Genomic DNA, 13,120 nt, shown 5'->3' with positions numbered 1-13,120 from the left:
CAAACGTTTATGCAAGCTAGGAGCTATACGGAAAATAAGCTTAATTTGGAGAAATGAAACAAGATTTTACTTTACACTGAGCTCAAGAAAGGAACTGTTAAATTTATTGATTACAAAAAAATAAATTTAACGTTACAATTCAAATCAAATTAATGAGACGCACTCACTCACTCACACAAAAGCTAAATACTTACGCCTAGGAAAAAACACCTTAACTAAACGCTTAAGACTACAAAATACAAAAGGGAAATACTATAGTCGATGAATGCTTTGTATCACCGAGGTGGGAGTTTGAAGAAACCGTACTCTGTGGAGCTTGGATGCTAGCTGACTTCTCACACTGCTGGCACAGGACCTCTCTCCGTCAAGGCAAACACTAGACTGAATTCAAATGCATTGTATGGGCAGGACGCACAAGCCACCGGAAGAAGGCGTGGCTAACGGTTTAGGCAAGCAGAGGCGAACGATAAAGAAACAATTGTATCGCTCAGTAGAGCACTTAGTGACGTGCATTAAATCGGTCACTTTTGAAAGTGACGAATGTTTTGAAAGGTATACTCCGAAATGGAGGGAGAAACGGTTAGGTGAGCGATACACAGTGAGTTTTCCACTAATAGTTCGTGGCTTCTCACAAAAGGGAAATGTCGCGAATTGATTCGTGACAACATGGACCAAAAGCTCCTTCTGGTAAACATGGGTATGATTTTGTGCTTATGACAGAGTATCTACACACTTGCATGGAAATATCAACACTCTCAGGTCCCAATACTCACTCACAGCTGAGTAAAATCGTCTGTTGTTATCCGGAATAAAAGACTTGAGTTGTTCCGACCATGAGAGAGTTATTGGTGACAGTATTAACACTGTCAGACTCCAGTACTCGTTCCCAGATGAATAAAATCGTGTGGCGTTGGCTGGAATAAAAGACTTGACAGGTGCGACCATGAGAGGGTTAAGCTGCTAATAACGACGAAACTACCGTCCTGGATAAATTGCCACCAAATCTGACAGAGACAAATTAAGGGCTATATCCTTTTGGCCAACTGGATGCGAGTCTGTTCGTACGCAAGACTTAAAGTACTTAAATGTTGCATTGATGATCGTGGAGGTTGTGGCAGTAAATGTGATGATAGTAATAGTAATAATGGTGGCCAAGATGATAGCGATAAGGACGACAGTGTTGGCTATAGTAGTTTTAGCGATGGCAGTGTGAGTGATGATGGTAGTAGTATTGATGGTGGTGGTGGAGATGCTAGCGCTGGATGTATTAGTATTGATGATGCTCGTGGCAGTGATGATAATGATATATATAGGTGATATAGTTTTGTCAAAATCTGTAAGACTACTTTTTTTTTTTTTTTTTTTTTTACCCGGCAGCGCGAAATACTTCTGCTAGTAGATAAGTAGGTAACATTCACCAATTCATATGCCAGGTTATTCAGGTGGTATGTATTATAATGTACGGTGACTTAGTTCTCAGATCACAATTTATTATTGTCTCAGAGGGGCTGCTTTCTCTTCTCCGGGGAAAGATAAGAAGAGAAGTGTCGGAGGAAGGCACTGAATTAGAAGTCTTATTACAGATTAGAGTCGGAATATAAACTACCCTCACCAACAGCGAGAAAAACAAGACATACCAACCACTTACTGTATCCAGCGTACAAAGACACTCCATAACGTTGGAATTTATGTGAACTATTTAACAACTTGAAAAATGTATAGTCACAATTTTTCTCTACACTGTGACTGTCAGAGAGCGGCACTAGTTTTCATATTCCAAGCCAGTCATGATGCTCTGATATTTATCCTTTTGCCCCCTGCTTTTACCTTCTTCATTCTCCACATGCTTTTTTCTGTCCCATTTCTCTCGACCTTCCTTTCCCGTCCCCTCCCACTCCCCTCAGTCCCGTCATCCCTCCAGCCATTCCCGCCTTTGATCCAACTTCCACTGAAATATCCTTTCTCTTCTTCCCACTTCTCACTGCCTTCCTTCCGTTTCCAGTTCTCTGTTTCTGTCTTGCCTTTTCCTCATTGTCCTTCCCTTTCATTCCCCTCTCCACTCCTGTCTCTCCTTTCATTTTTTCCCCCCTCCCCTCCACATTCTTTCATCCCTTCTTGCTTTCCTTTTAATCACAGGTATAGCAAGAAGAGAGGAGCTTTGAGAGGGGAAAAACTAACACATGCGAAAGAAGACAATGGCAGTATAGGTGTATATTGTAGATTATTTGGATGGTGTATAAAAATAAGTTTCTCTCTACCCCCACCCCCCCAACAGGTATTCACGGACACCTTCATCTACGCGGTGCAGCTGCGTGAAGTGCGGAAGGCGCTACTGCAGATGTGGGGACGAGTGTGGGGGCGTGGGGGCAGTGATGGGGAAAGGAAGTGGCGGGAGCAGTGTACGGTGAGGAGTATGTCACGGTACTCCCACACAGGCTCCACACGCCTCTCTCTCCACTCGCCGGGCCTCAACAGGTAATTATCTCACTTCATTCATTTTTACTTCATTTTATCTACCTACACTCGTCTCCCTCAGCGGGTTATATCACTGCCTTATCTCGCTCCAGTCTGTTTCACCCCACTCCATTTCACTCCACATTATTGGCCCGCCCTCGGCAGGTATTATCTCACTCCATTCCATCTTGCTTCACTCTTATCTCACTTCTTTCACCCTCTCTCAGCGGTTAATAATGATCTCACTGGTTTCTCTCACGCCACTTCATTTCATTCCACTCCATTTCACACCACTCCATCTCACTGCACTCTGACTCACTCCACTTCATCGTAATCCGGTCGCCTATTCTCAGCTGCTAATTATCTTACACTACGGCAATCTCCATCCTATCGTCCGCTCCCAACACGTAACTTTGGCCAGGTGGACAGTGTGTGTGTGTGTGTGTGTGTGTGTGTGTGTGTGTGTGTGTGTGTGTGTGTGTGTGTGTGTGTGTGTTTACCATAGAACCGCTTCGTCGAAAGTATAGTCTTGCGTGGAGGATCAGCTTCATCCCCACAGCCATTGACAGCGTTCCGGGAAACTCTTTTTGTTTTTGACCTCACAATGAGCCTCAGCTTCGGAAAAGTCTGCTGTACGACCTGTTTAGAGCATAATACCGTGTTGACGACCTCCAGGCTGGCTAATGGTGGTACTTCTCAGGTTGGTCTCTTTTAATGGCACGCATCAGGCTGGTCGCTTTAGCCGTAGGAACTGAGCAAAACAGAAGCAAAATAATAACGAAACTTATTACAATGTAACATGAATTAATGGTAGTAGAGGTGGAACTATAGTACAACCTGGAATTACGGCCGGAACAAAAGTACAACCTAGAAATACAGACAGAAGTAAAGTACAACCTGGTATTACGGGCAGAATTAAAGTACAACCTGGAATTACAAGGAGAGCTAAAGTACAATCTGGAATTATGGTACAACCTGGTATTACGGGCATAACAAAAGCACAACCTGAATTACGACCACCTGAAATTCAGAATTGTACTGTACATAAAGATAATCCCATTTTCACTGTGTATTTAGTGACATTTCTGGCAGTTGTCAGTGCATCCTCTTTGAACAAAATTACTGAATAATTCTTTACTAGATATGGGAATATGTGTGTCAGGTGTTACATCCGCATAAAACTGCCCCCACTAAACGTTCTTAGACAATATACTTTTCTAGGAAAGAAGTTTTGACCTGTGGAGAGTTTATATTATACTTTCTGCCAAATATGCTGTACAGTAAAATTTAAAAAGAAGAGCATTTAGCTTGACACTTATGGATGGTTTGTACTTTTAACAGTAGACTTACGTCTGTTTGAACACTGTCAGGCTTCTATGACACACTCCCAGATGAATAAAATCGTCCGACGTTAGTTGGATTAGAATACTAGAACCGTCCTGACCATGAGAGGGTTTATGGTGAGTGTTAACTCCCACTTTTGGACTTGCTTTGGCTGTTCCGCTCTGTGTGTGTGTGTGTGTGTGTGTGTGTGTGTGTGTGTGTGTGTGTGTGTGTGTGTGTGTGTGTGTGTGTGTGTGTGTGTGCGCGCGCGCGCGCGCTAATGGTGGGGGCTCATTAGTGCGTGAAGGCAGCTCTGTTAATTCTTCTTAAGCACGCACTAGGCATCCGGCTCGAGTCATTTCTCAGTTAATGCTTACGATCTACCTCATGCCAGCGTTGTGCCAGGATTTTGTTCTTGTAATTTTCTTGCGCTTGTGTTGTGATACTGGCCTTTTCTCGTTTTATGAACATTTACCTTATGCAGCTGCTTTGAACATACATTAGAAGGCCAGTGCCCACGGTCTTCTTACTACAGCCTGACATCTCGCAAACGATCAGCATTTGGATACTGATACCTACCATCTATACTGTGATTTGCCAGGGATATCACATTCAGATCTGAGATTATGGTGTTAGTGTCGGTGTGTTTATGACGTGTCGGATGGGCTGTATAGAGGAGCAGAACACGCCGATATCGATTTCTAGCCCTTCAGCTTCTACCTGCATCCTCCGATATCGAATTGGTGACCCCACTGTTCCCAGCCCACTCCATCCGCTACACCACCACCTCCCCCAGCCCATCCACCACTTGTCTTGCGTTCTTATATTTGTTTTGATTTTTGCTTGGATTACGCTTGTGTAATGTTTGTATTATGCTTGTGATGTGACTCTTCTTCTTGTGTTGTGTTTGTATTATTTTTATTTGGATTGTGTTGACCTTGTTTATGCTGTGTGTTGCCCTTCCTTTTAATTTTTCATGTTCTGTGGGTGTTTAGTAGTCTCTGATGTAATCCTATGTTCATTCAACTCCTTGGTCTACTGTTCCTCTGTTCATTGACTACTGTTCAGGGATTTTCCTGTTCACGGATCACTCCATTCTGGCGTTCCCCTTGTTCACGGATCATCTGTTCTGTCGTTCCCCCTGTTCACGAATCACTCTATTCTGGCGTTACTCTTGTCCACAGATCACTCTGTTCCGGTGTTCCTTCTCCTCACGGATTGCCCTGCTCCTTCATTCACTCTGTCCACGAGCTACTGTTCCGGTGTTCCCCCTCTTGACATGTTACTGCTTTGGCGTATCCTGGCTCCCCTGACCGTCCCCTCGTGCTGCCCCTTTCAATCATCCTCGCCCTGTGACCACCTCAGATTACTTGCTTGTGGTGGCCCCTCCTTTGATGCTGAGACGGCCTGTGTGTATGTGTGTGTGTGTGTGTGTGCTTGCGCTTATGCGTGTGCGCATCCAGTATCAATATCTTACACAAGCTATCCTCATGTGTACTAAACCTATCTCGTTAGCTTCCTCCACACACACACACACACACACACACACACACACAAGCAATATCTGGAATATAGTGTTCAGTTCTGAAGACGAACTTCGGTAGGAACCTGCTTAGTGCCAATAAAAAAAAATATTTGCGTCATCTTCCTTACGAAGAGCGATTAAAGTAGTGGTACCCAGTTACGTGCTTGTGACCCCTCGGACAAAATGCCATAATCTCCTCTGACCCCTTTTTGTCTTCCCTTGAAGAAGGAAATAGCTTACTGTCATCCTAATGAGGAGGTTGTATATGGAAGTTGAACAACTCATATAATTAAAATTGATGAAGGGGTGCATGTAGGTGAAAACAGATATAGTAGTTAATGGAAAGATTGAAACATAATATTTGTTATGGATTTGGGTTTGAGTGGTTAGGTCACTGCTTGGCTACAGCAGAGGTCATCTCTCACGTGGAAGCAAGTACAGCGTATTGGAAAACTCCGGCTCGCTTAGGACCGGGAATAGCAACAGCAGCCGAATAGCCAATTTGCTGACGATAGGAGAGACAACCCCTTCTTATTCCAAGTTCCATAAAGCTCCTTTATCGTAATGTGTCGTTGTCAAATAAATTTCCTCAGAGTTTTGGGAATTCATTTTGTATCGGTACCAGGAATGCTCTCGACAGAAAAAGATTTCTTCAAAAATTTTGCCTCAGGAAAATAATAATGCATCTCTCTCTGTCTCTGTCTGTCTGTCTGTCTGTTTCTCTCTCTCTCTCTCTCTCTCTCCAATAAGATCAGGTATATACATGTTTAGCCTCATGGCCCCCCTGAGAAATATGCTATGCCATCACCCAAGGGAGCCATGACCTCAAGGCTGCAAACCACTGGTTAAAAGAATTTAAGGATTCCCCCTCCCCCCCGAAAAAAAAAAAAATGAGTTACAGGTAATCTAAATGGGATAATATAAACTCTGGAACAATTTGACAGTGGTAATACTGAAAACTTGTTCGAAACACATTATGATATTGGGAATAGAAGTAATGGAGTGAAGCTCAGGTATAAAATAAGCAATACTAATAGCCTATCGTGAAAACCTGCGTACGTATGCCACAGCGGTACACTGGTATACACTGCCAGAAACAATCGTGTATGGTAATTTTATACATCAGTTAAATTTCCATTATATTTGTCATTACATCAATCATTAGAGCTATCATTTTTCGATATACAGCGTAAGCTGGCGATTTACAGAAATTATTGATCAGAAATGGAATAGAACATAGTATATCCTCTTCTGTAAAATAAGTAAGTAAACGAAGTAATTTGTTCCTCCTCATCAATTCTGGTGTTTTTCTTTACCATTTTTTCCTGGAGGGAGGGGTGAGCGGGCGGGAGCCTTCCCTTTTTCTTTCCTTTTCTCACACATAAAGGTAAGAGCTTTTGCATAACAGAAAACCTTGTTGTAGCTTAATAATCCTGTAAGCTAATGTACCCCCATTCTCTCTCTCTCTCTCTCTCTCTCTTTCACGTTCCTCCACCATTAACCACACCATTCTCTCTCCCCCACCACACAGATCACTGGGGGGCCATGCGAGCCTGAAGAAGAAGGGGTCTCTGCCTCCACCCTCCACCTTCCACCACAACCACCACCACCACTATTACTCCACCCCCTCTTCACCCTGGTCCTCGGGGAAGGTGGAGCTTGAGGTGTCGGTGTACGGGAACCACCACCACATCAAGGACGACCACCACTACCACAAAGACGACCCCCTGAAGCTGAAAACACTGGTAGAGGAGACGCAGCTGGACCGCACTGATGACGACTTGCCTGATAGACTGTAGAAAATATGAATAGATAGACAAATAGATAAATAAAATAATGAATAAATAAATAAATAAGTAAATAAAAGTGGAAGTGAAGGAAAGGTGGAAGTGAAAAATGATGCTGTGACAATTCTGAGTAAATATAAAGTGGAAGTGAAAAGTAATGGGTGGAAGTGAGGAAAAAAACATTATAAATAAACCAACAATTTGTGTGGCACTGGGAAGGGAAAGCAGAGGTGGAGGGAAGGAAGATAAAAAAAAAAAAAACTACTATACTTACCTGACAAACTGAAAAATACTGTAGTGGAAGTGAAAGGAATAAAAGGGAAAATAAAAAATAATCCCCTGCTCGCCTGAACAATAAAAAAAGAAAGTGGAAAAGAAAATATACGAAGAAAATTTTAAAACGTAAACTGTTTGCCTGAGGGACTAAAACAGAAAATAAAAAATGGAGATGAGAGGAATAGAAAGGAAACAAAAAATACCTGTTTGCCTGAATGACTGTAAAAAGAAGTGGAAATGAAAGACACAGACGGGTAAGGAAGAAAATCATAATAATAATAATAATAATAATAATGATAATAATAATAACAAAAACATACCTGACATACTGTAAAATGGAAAAAAAGTGAAGATAAAAGAAGGAAGCGGAAGGAGAAAGAATAAAAGATCAAAGAATAAAAACCAAGAACTATCTGCCTGACCGACTGTAAGAAAAAAAAAAGAAAAAGAAAAAAGAAAGAAAAAAAGAGGAAATGCATAAGCGAAAGAAAAAAAAAATACTGTGAATTTAAAAGGGTGAAATCAAGAGAATAAATATAACTAAAAAAATAACTTGCCTGACCGTCAGTAAGATGGGAAAAACGCAATAAAAAGATGAAAAAATAAAAGAAAATAAATGTGGTCTAAACGAAAACAGCTTCCCTAACCTTGTATAAAATGGAACAAAAGTGGAACTGCAGCAAGAGTAAGTGAAAAATAATCTACGCGAAAGCTTGTCCAAACGACTGTAAGATGGAGCAGTATACAACACGAAAAAAAAGTAACTGAAAAAAAAAAAAAAAAAGAGTGAACCTTAGAAAAATAAAATAAGTGAAAATGATAGGAAAACCATGCACAGTAAGTTGAAACTATGGAAACAGTAATTTGTCTGAACGTCTACCACAAGAAAACGCAGGGACAGAAAAAAAATGTTAACTACGTGAAAGCAACTTGCCTGATTAACAGAAGCCAAATGATAGTGAGACTGAAAGCGGGGGGAAAAAAAAGATGAGCAATTGTGAAATATGAGACAGGAAAATAGACCGAAAATAAGTAAAAACTAACAAAAAAAACTAGTGACCCTGCAAAACAGATAAAAGTGCTTAGGAAGAAAAATGGAAAGAAATTTAGAAGTATAAAAAACGAGGAAAAGAATTGACTTATGTACGAAATTTACGTAAAAGAATTAAGGAACTTCGGCAAAAGAAAACTGATTTATAACATTAACCAAAGTGACTATGAAAAACAATTGATGAATGCAACTATTTTTGTTAAACTTTTAAGAGATGTCACAGCTCAGATTCAAGAACAATACCTACTACTGAACAAAATGAATCATAATAAAAAACGAAACGAGGGTCATCTTAAAAGTGGAAACAAATAGCATATGTGATCAAGAATAAGTGAGAGAAAATATATATATATATATATATATATATATATATACAGTACCGGTAGACATTAAATGAAACAAGACCAATTGTAAGAACAGTTAAGAGAGAAAAAAAAGAAAGAAAGAAATATTTGCTTCAAACATGGTTCAAAAGCGAAACTGAAGACAGTTAACATAAAAATAGACTTACCTAACAGACTTCATGTTAGTGAAAAGCAAGAGAATGCGGAAATGAAGTGCTACCATTTACACAAGTCCGTCTTAAATGCAAGACGGATTAAAGGAACCCTGAAGGACAAAAGTAATGCAGACATAGAGAAAAGAGGGAGAGGGACAGAACAAGCTAATATAAAGCACACTGAGTGTTATGTACGATAATAGCAAAAGTCAAAGCAGCACAAAAGGAATTACTAGAAACAAGTAACCAATCAGACTTGTTAAACTTAAACTATAAGTGAAGTTAAACCACATACAATGACCTTAATATAATCACTACCCTGTGCTTGTACAGAATTTATGAAAAAAAGAAAAAATAGGACTCAGAAATACACGAAAAACAAAGAAATTAAGAAGTGCAGAAAACTGAAATATATACAGTATATACACTGAAAAAATGTATACCTAAAAAGAAATATATATACGATATACAGACGTATAATATCATATTAAGTACAGAAATATAAATGTGCAACCAAAGAGTGAAAATGTTCATAAAATGGAAACATACAGGTATGACAAAGAAAAAAAAGTAATTAAGCACGAAGACGTGTGAGAAGCATACAGAAAACAAAAAGAAATAAGATGTGTGGGAGAGAAAATATATAATACTGTGGGAAACATACAAAACCTAACAAAGTGTACGACCAAAAGAAGTCTATAAAAAAGAAAAATGTTAAAATCATTTAATAAAACTCAGTGAGACTCGAACTATTTTCTTCAAGATTTTTCCTGCCTCTTCCACACCTCTGATGTCACCCTAGCGAACAGGGAATCGTGAAAGATGCCACTAGACTAGAATTAACGTGCTGTACAGATCCATAGAGAGAAAGCATCCATTTTAGCCGCCAGAAAATATGTTATACCAACTATCGTTACGTTTATGTGTCTTACAGATACCAAACTGACCTTTAGTCATGTTTTAAGGCTAGATATAGAAGTTTGTAAAGTGTGTAACCTGCGTTGAACAAGTACCTGGGAAGCCAAATATTTAGAGAGGTCATTGTGTCGTAGTTGTATGTGTATACTGTAGGTCGGAACTGATATGAAGAGAGAGAGAGAGAGAGTCATATATCGTTGTAATCTTGCATTCTAGTCGTCTTGGAGTCATATCACTCCCGACCGGAGAGAGAGAGAGAGAGAGAGGGTTGCCTTTATTGTACAGGCTATAAAAAAAAGTTTCGGCACCCTTACGACACGATACATTATGATACACCACACGAAGCATTCTGAATCATCTCCTGAATTTCGGTGTGTGCTTGGTATCCCTGGCCCTGTGTTGCTGGTGTGTGTTACTTCGTCCGCTAATGATGAAATCCAGTGGCAGAGTGAGAGAGGTACAGGGGTATCAACCACACCACGTATTCTCGCCGTCTGTAACAGTGATCGCTGCGAAAGGTATCAGAGCAGGGGGTGCCGAATTTTTTTTTAGAGGGTGTACGTTACCCCAACACATCACCACTCTCACCTCCTTATGGTCAACATCCCCAGTTCCATAACGTACTTTTCCATGAAATTTCTGCTGTTCACAGACGACTTTCTTCAGCTTAGGAAAGAATTCTCGTACTGACTGGGTAAATGAAAGCTGTATCAAACCCTTCAAGTTCGAAAGCGTTATCCTAAGCCGAATAAAATCAAGTGGTGGCAAGAATGAAATACAAATAAAGCTCTTTTTATCTGAAGGGATTATGCAACATGAACACAAAAAGTCTTTATCATAAAGCTGTGTTTACCGCCCGGCTATTTTAGTCGACAAAAAGAATGCCACAAAAAGAATGCTTCTCAAAATTAATGGGTTAAAAACAACTTCCATGAAACCATTAATAAGCATGGGTGTCTTCTGGTCATAATAAAATAATCTGTTTATAGCAAGAACGTAATAAAAGCTACATCATCTGGTGCATGGGTTTAACCACTACTACGGTGACGTACTCTTGGTTTGTTCTTATTAACTCGAGACGATTTTATTCAGTTTCAGAAGAACATCTAATGGTCAAGGGGTTAATGATGTCATATCTAACTCCTTCAGTTGCAAATCAGTATTCTAAGTATTCTAAGCTGAACAGATTTTCAGAAGACAACAAGACCTCTAAAAATTCACCTGATTCCTGCGGTTACTGGAGTCAAAAGAGCATGCGTGCCACTGTAATGTCTGAAATAACCCCCCCCCCCAGGTAATCCGCTTAGAGGCTCTTTGTTACCATAGCGGCAGGAGGCAAGTGGGGTCATGAAAACTGTGTCCAGAAAATCAGTGTTAATGTGGAAGCGTGGTTTTGGGCTGAGATGGCCGTTAATTGAGGCATAGAATAGTGGTGATGGACTTCATATATATATATATATATATATATATATATATATATATATATATATTGGATGATGAGTCAGTGGAAACCGAAAGAATCAAAGAGCAAGAAGGGATAATAATAATAATAATAATAATAATAATAATGGAAGAGGAGACTGAGAAGAAGAAATACGAAAAGACAGAAAACGATAATAATAAACACTGAAATCTAGAGCTAAGACACAGTGCAAAAGAGTTATACTGTCATTACTCTCAATAAAGGCAGTAAAAGGGGGTATATAATCAATAAAAACGGCTGGGACGCGGGAGTGCAGGGCTGTGTATGGAAAGAGAGAGAGAGAGAACATAATAGCTTTAGTGTCTTGAAAAACTTAGTGTGTTTATCCATGAATCTCAGCAAACATACGCGTAAAATCCTCTTATGTATAAACTTTAAACCTGTATAAAACCCCACGCGTACACCGAATTAACTTGTAGTGCACAGATAATGCATATAATAAACAATCCCATAAAGGAACCACAAAAGCTGGAAATATTAATGCATCTCTTATCCCTTTCACTACCAGAGATCTCTTCTGAACTCGATAAATATAAAGTTACCTGGCAAAATTCGCTTGCCAGGGATTGGGTGTGCTAAACTTTTTTTTTTTTTTTTTTTTCTACTCCCATGCTGTATTGGTACATTGGCCTTTTTCGTACTTGGGTGGAGTAGGCTGCTACGGCTTTCATGTCTGTGAGGGCTAAACATATGGGTAAATTAATGTGTGTTTTCGTCTCGTCAGCTCCTCTCTACATACTGACTTCCTTCAGTCTTTCTTTGCTTCGATATTTGCATCTCTGTCCCGCGACTTTGATATTTTATCATTTCTCTACCATGTGCTTGCATCCCTTCCTCCTTACGGCGGGCACACTGCACCCGACTAACAACCCATTCTCACCCCTTTTCTGTTCAGCTTTCAAATGGAGTAAACCTGCACTCCGTTTTCTTCATGTATGCAACTGGTCAGCCAGCGAACTTCTCCCTCAATCTGTATTTCCCTCTGCCAGTGACCTCAAGACATCTAACGTAATGTGTCCGGGTACCTCGAAATGAATGGATCTTGAATTTGAGTCTCTTTTGTTCAATATCTCTTGGAAAGGGCAGCTCTTACAGCCTGTGTTTCTTTCTGCATTAAAAAAAAAAAAAAGTCTGGTGGAAGCATAATGAAAACAGAGACAACTTCTCGGTACCGAAAGGGTTAAGAATGCAAAGGACGTGTATGATACTCGTCGGAACTCCGTTGCATTATTTGCACTCTCATCAACTCATCCCATTTACAACTGAAATATACATATTTTTTTTTCTTTTCACATCAAAATAAATGAATAAATTAATAATGAAAATATGTAAGGCTTTCAGACAGGGCAGAGGCTTAGAGATGCTTTTGCCGTGGTTAGTCTGGGTGAACTCTGGGATCAGGTGTTTGATTATACAAACATGTTTACTAAAATGATTCAGTATAACAAACAGCACCTCATAGTATACACCCATTGCGGTGTATAAAGAAAGATTTGTCATCTCTGTATATCTATATGTATATATTCTGTTGACACTGGTGTATAAGGGAGAACTATTAGCCAACCAGTATTGTCTGTATGTGTCCAAGACAATATTACCAGTTTGTCATTTCTTCATGGAATGTTTTGGTGTATCTGCCATTTGAACATGATGTATTTTGTATCTCACTGTATTTTTTTTTCATTGCCAGACGATTTTATTCAGGATAGGAGACTCCATGCTAGTAAAAGGTTAATAAAGACCTTATATAATTTATGACCTCTCCAATTCGAAAAGTACACTATACCCTAAGCTGAATGAAATT

At 39.8% G+C, this 13,120-nt stretch overlaps 1 protein-coding gene across 1 annotated transcript in view; it reads left to right on the top strand.

Moving 5' to 3' along the window:
- LOC145412424 (uncharacterized) overlaps positions 1-7,101 on the top strand; it is a 97,017-nt gene extending 89,916 nt beyond the window's left edge. The window contains exons 7-8 of the mRNA XM_080282309.1: positions 2,276-2,475; positions 6,918-7,101. Of these exons, the coding sequence (XP_080138435.1) occupies positions 2,276-2,475; positions 6,918-7,101 (384 nt within the window). The remainder of the gene's footprint in view (positions 1-2,275; positions 2,476-6,917) is intronic.
- Positions 7,102-13,120: the final 6,019 nt, after the last annotated feature.

This window comes from Coenobita brevimanus, chromosome 93, assembly GCF_032717465.1.
Source record: "Coenobita brevimanus isolate Jiangsu-jjx chromosome 93, ASM3271746v2, whole genome shotgun sequence".
NCBI lineage: Eukaryota > Metazoa > Arthropoda > Malacostraca > Decapoda > Coenobitidae > Coenobita > Coenobita brevimanus.
The sequence above is the reverse complement of the archived record's forward strand: the minus strand, read 5'-3'. Positions and strand labels throughout refer to the sequence as shown.